Below are 6043 nucleotides of genomic sequence, written 5' to 3'. Positions count from 1 at the left end.
ATTGAATATTTGCGAGTGAACTACCCTCGCAAGGATTATTATTAGGCCTTAGGCCTGGATGGATTTTGAAGGATTTGGTGAGTGACTACCCTCACAAGGAATAACCATTATTATCGGGCCTAGGATTGCGAGTGAACTACCCTCGCAAGGACACAGACGAATTTTGCGAGCGCACCCTCAAAAAGGGATTATTAGAGGAATTCTGACGAATTTAAGTGAGTGATTACCCTCACAAGGAATATTTATCATTTTGCCTACACGCATGGATTTCTCTAGGGAATCATGGCCAGGAATGGAAAATTCATTGGACTGTTTGAGGCAGGAGATACAGCGGCTGGAGGGCGAGATAAAATTTTCAGGCATGGAGATGAGAGAGACAAATATGGAAGGCCTACCAGGCCAATGTGACATGAATCCATTAGCAACAAGTGCCGAATATAATTCAACACCATGGATGAGGAACAGGCCAGACGATGGGCCGATTGATAACACTGACCACCTGAAGGGAACGACGGGAACGGAAGCACGTTATTCATTCTCGACAGGACCACCTGTTGGATATAACTCAACGCCGTGGATTAGGCCTATAGGAATTAGCAGGACTGGGCCTACAGACGCTAGGCCAATTCCCGCTGTTAGCCGAACCTACCCCAAGAAAACAGTGGAATATGAGGAAGCAGGAGCTTCAAGCCTACCTTCGGTTGGACCACCAATGGCCCAGTCGACTGAAAAGAGAGGGACGACACAGACGGAACCCCCAACATCATCCTCATTGCCATGGCCCTTAACTAGGGAGCCAAGGGTAGTTGGCGAGGAAGCGTTTTCTCAGAGATTTGGCAGCGATTTTCGAAAACCGATAATTACTCCAGATAGGTACGAGGGGAAGACGCCATGGAGGGACTACGCCCAACATTTTGAAGCATGTAAAGCAGCGAATGCATCGTCTGACAAGCAGGCAGGAGCATTTTTGAAGGCAAGCCTGAAGGGGCAGGCACTGAAAGTTCTGGGGACTAGCCAAGGACGGGAAAGCACTTACACAGAATTACTTGATGCTTTGGAGCAACGATTTGGACCCGGACGGAAAGCAGAAAACCACCCAATGTCATTACGATTAAGGAGGCAAGGACCAAAGGAGAGCCTTCAAGAGCTAGGACAAGCTGTTCGAGAGTTGGCATACCTGGCATATCCCGAATTTGACGAGGCCGGAGTGGAACGCTTAGCGAAGGGGCACTATATGGAGGCAGTAGGAAGACCGGAAATAAGAGAAGGGATCTTTCGAGCGGAACCTTCCACTCTAGACGAAGCCATACGTGCAGCATTATCCACAGAGAGTTTCTTAAAATTGGAGGATGAAAGGCCCCCTAGACAGCCTATGAAGTATGTTAGACCGCTTATACCGGAGGAAGATTCAAGGCAGGTGGCGTTTGAGAAAAAAATAGCGGATTGGATGAGACGTATAGAGGGAAACCTGCGTTCAAAACAGGCGACGTCAGTACCCGAAACCCCAGCTGGGCAGGACGGGAAAATGTGGCAACAGAGGAGAAGACTGGTGTGTTATAACTGCAGACTGGAGGGACACATTGCTCGACGCTGCCCGAAAAATTACACACGTCAATCGGGAAACGACGTGCAGCCGACTCCAGGGGTCGGGAGAAGGCTGGAACGAACCGAGGACCCATCAAATACTCAAGGAAGCGGAAGAACCCCTTCAACGACACAATAAATCAGCAAGAGAAAAAAAGGACATACTCACAATACAGCCCAAGAGAAGGATTGTATGTACCAACTAAAGTTAATGGAATTAAGGCTAACCTACTAGTCGACACAGGAACCTCCGACACAGTCTTGTCCTCTAATTTATATTACCAATTACCCAAAGAAAAACGTCCAGAAATTCAGAGAGCAAAGAGGAACCTTCAACAAGCAGATGGGACCTCACTAGAGACCATAGGATGTGCCTACGTAGGACTACAGATTGGTCAGACATTTCCATCGGTTCGAGTAATCTTTGCAAATTTAAAAGTGGCTGGATTACTAGGGATGGATGTTCTCACATCAAGTGGACGTTATTGGACCTGGGGAAACTCCAGATGAAAATTGGAAGGGAATCAATTAGCTTAACTGGACCCGAAGGTACCAAGTTCAATTCGAACGTGATTATAGAAGATACAACTGTGATCTTACCAGGTCATGAACACATACTTACCGGATTCGCCCGAATGTTGACGAGCTGCCCGGTAATAGGAATAGTGGAACCTAACCAAGAAGAGGAGCTGGCTAAGAATGGCCTAATTCTAGCAAGGACAGTAGTGAAGGTTGAAGACGGACAACTGCCGTTACGCGTTTTTAACCCCGGTAAAGAACGACGAGTCCTTCGAGAGGGAACCACAGTTGGCAAGCTAACACCAATATTAAAAGACCAAATCGAATCGACACATAGAGGGAAGGAGCCGCCTGTTAGCAGCGGACGAGTACCCGAGCACCTTAGTGATCTGTTGCGGCGGAGCGTGGCATCCATTGACGGAAATTACCACGAACAAGTTGCATCACTTTTGGCTGAATTTCAAGATGTGTTTTCTAGAGGAGATTACGACTTAGAGAGAACTGGCGAAGTAAAACACCACATAAATGTGGGAACGGCACAACCAATTAAGGAACAACCCCGGCGCCAGACGATGGAGGCCAGTGAACAGATAAACCAGCAAGTGCAGGACCTGTTATACAGAGGCCTGATTGAGCATTCGGAGAGCCCATGGGCATCAAATGTTGTCTTGGTCACGAAAAAGGACGGGACGAAGCGCTTTTGCGTGGATTACAGGCGTTTGAATTCAGTTACCATAAAAGATGCCTACCCCATACCTAAGATAAACGACTCACTTGACGCACTTTCAGGAGCCAGGTGGTTTTCCACCTTGGACCTCGCCTCAGGATATTGGCAAGTTGAATTAGATGCCGAGGCGAAAGATAAATCAGCATTTGTAGTGCGTGGGGGCCTGTATTCCTGGAAGGTAATGCCGTTTGGGCTGTGTAATGCTCCATCAACATTTGAGAGACTTATGGAACACGTTCTATCTGGATTGTAATGGGATATACTACTGGTGTATTTAGATGATATAATCGTGTATGGGAAAACTGTAGAGGAGGAGATCAACCGCCTTAGGAAAGTCTTTGTTCGATTACGAGGAGCAGGCCTAAAATTGAAACCAAATAAGTGCACCCTGTTCAAACAGGAAGTCTTGTATCTAGGGCATCGAGTTTCGCATGCCGGAGTAATGACTGACCCGGCTAAAATTGAAGCCATAAAGGAATGGCCTACACCGACCTCGGTCAGAGAAGTACGCAGTTTCTTAGGATTAGCCTCGTACTATAGACGTTTCATCAAGGGTTTTGCCGCAACAGCAGCACCACTGTATAAACTAACTGAGAAAGCCAGAAGATTCTCATGGGATACTGACTGTGAGGAAGCTTTTGTGGAACTAAAGGTTCGATTAACAAGGTCACCAGTCTTGGCCTACCCTAACGGACAAAGTGTACTGGCAGATTTGGAACTTATTGGAGGTGCGGGATGGAGTTTTGTATCGTAGGTGGGAATCAGATGACGGACATAATATTAGTTGGAAACTGGTCCTTCCAGTAGAGATGAGAGCGGCAGCTCTAGAAGAACTTCATGGGGGAAAAACCAGCGGACATCTGGGAGTTGCAAAGACTACAGCTAGGGTAACTCAAAGTTAATTCTGGCCGGAGATGCGCAGTTGGATTCGAACGTGGATTCGGCAGTGTGATGCTTGCGCCCGAAGGAAATCACCACCCAAGAAAAAGAGGGCACCACTTCAGCAGCAGGCTGTTGGCAGTCCGATAGAGAGGGTGGCGATGGATATTACAGGTCCTTTTCCTGAGTCTGATAGAGGCAATAAGTACATACTCGTTGTTGGCGATTATTTCTCCAAATGGATGGAGGCCTACCCAATACCAAATGAGAGGGCCGAAACTGTTGCCCGTTGTTTTGTGGAGAACTTCGTGCTGAGGTATGGTGTCCCACGACAGTTACACACTGATCAGGGGAGAAACATCGAGTCGGACCTTATTGCAGAATTGTGCAAAATTGTAGGGGTAGATAAGACACGGACGACACCTTACAACCCGAAGTCTGATGGCATGGTTGAGCGGTTCAACCGTACCCTTGTAAACATGTTGGCAACCATGCTAGATCCACATCGTAATCAAAGAGATTGGGATGAACATGTGCCATGTGCAACCTTCGCATATAGATGCACACCACAAGAATCGACAGGGGAAACACCCAATATGATGGTGCTAGGGAGAGAAGTAGCCCTCCCTCTTGATCTAATGCTACCCACTACTGGAGTGCCGGATATCGAAGTGAAGACCGACTACGTTGAGCAACTTTGGACCAGAATTCGTGCAGCTCATGAACGGACGCGACACGTATTGAAGCTTAGTGCACGACGACAAAAGAGGACATATGACCAGAAAGCGAGCAGACAGGAACTAGCAGAAGGGCAGTTCGTGTGGCTGTACAATTCGGCCAAAACAATAGGCAAGTCTCCAAAATTACAATGTCGCTGGCAAGGGCCATATGCGGTGGTAAAGAAATTATCAGAGGTAACGTTCAGGATCCAGGAAGGCCCAAGGAAGAAGTGCAAGGTGGTTCATATCGATCGACTGAAAGTCTATGAGGGAAAGCCTTTGCCATACTGGGGCGCAGCAAGTGAAGCTGAAGCCAGAGACGAGAGGCCGGATATACAAACCCCAATCGAGATGGTCGAAACGACACCAACTGAACTTAACGAGTCGGCAGGCAGTAGTCAAGAGTCAGTTGACAAACTACTGGGTCCACAAAGCCTAGACGAATTAAGCGGTGGCCAAGAAGAAGTAGCAGAACTACAAGATAGTGGAAGTCCACCCGAAATCAACAAGGAATCAGCGGATGTCGTAACACCACCGACAGTTACTGGAATAGAGCATAGTCGTCCTATGAGGTTCCCGAGGGCACGAAGAAGGCTCGCTCGCTACGACGAATAGTACAAGGGAAATATTTTTGCACGGGGGTGAAAAATGTGGGACTCCACAGGATCATGTTTTTGTTTATTATTTTGCTTCTTTCTTTTTATTAATTAGGCCACAGTTGAGATGAGAGGAGAACGTTCATACAGGTGCGAAGAGTGTTCTTCGAGGTTTGAAGATTCCAGAAGTCTGGGACGACATCGAGACAGAACACATGCCTCTCGTGAAGATTTCAAGTGCCGATACTGTCCAGGAAGATTCAGCAATCTAGATGCAAGGAGACGGCACTATGACAGGTTCCACCGACGGGGAAGAAGTGTGGGAAGACGGTCTGTTGAACCACCAGTACCAAAGGTTAAAATACCAGTACCAAAGCTTGAAGTACCACTGCCAAAGGTAGAAATACCAGTGCCTGAAGTGGTGGTGCCAGCACCAAAGATGGTGGAACCAGCAGGCGATGTGTTAAGTTTAACGCCTGGGTCAGCTTTCAGTCCCGTTCAAGAGGAGATTCCAAGTAAGGAGATGCCTCCGGCTATTTTACCAAAGGGAAAACCTAGTAATCTTCTCCGACTGTTAGGTGCAAATATGAGCAGTGATTCGGAAACTGCCAGTGAGGGTGTGCCAGGGTCGCCGCCCCGATTCCAGACTAAGAGGACCTTAGTGGATTTAGAAGCTTTGTTGCAGGGAAGAGTGAAAACCGTGAAGGAGATTGTCTGCGAAACGGAATACCGTCACGGAAAGAAAGTTCGGGAAGTGGTGACAACAAGAGAATATACCGTCTTATAGTTCTAAAGACCTAATCTTTTGTTAAACTTAATCTAAATGGCAATTTTATTTCAATAATTATGTTGTGATTTGTTGTAAAGTTTATAATGATGATTCAGTAATCATATATGATAACTTATAATAATAATTGGACATTATGATTACTTCTTTATCTTAGTTAATTTGTTCTTGTTTGTTTAAAATAAATGAGTTTCTTGCGTATCGAAGGGACCGATACATCTGAGGAGGGGGC

The 6043-nt window shown here is 46.8% G+C and overlaps 1 protein-coding gene across 1 annotated transcript in view; it reads left to right on the top strand.

The window, feature by feature from the left end:
- Positions 1–5873, top strand: part of LOC117120294 (zinc finger protein PLAG1-like) — a 6128-nt gene extending 255 nt beyond the window's left edge. Inside the window, exon 2 of the mRNA XM_033265309.1 lies at positions 5140–5873. Within this exon, the coding sequence (XP_033121200.1) occupies positions 5152–5811 (660 nt within the window). The 5' untranslated portion in view covers positions 5140–5151 and the 3' untranslated portion in view covers positions 5812–5873. The remainder of the gene's footprint in view (positions 1–5139) is intronic.
- Positions 5874–6043: the final 170 nt, after the last annotated feature.

This window comes from Anneissia japonica, unplaced genomic scaffold (assembly GCF_011630105.1).
Source record: "Anneissia japonica isolate Jap-2015-1 unplaced genomic scaffold, ASM1163010v1 scaffold284947_len354889_cov159, whole genome shotgun sequence".
Taxonomy (NCBI): Eukaryota; Metazoa; Echinodermata; class Crinoidea; order Comatulida; family Comatulidae; genus Anneissia; species Anneissia japonica.
Note: the sequence above shows the minus strand (reverse complement) of the source record. Positions and strands in the feature narration are given on the sequence as shown.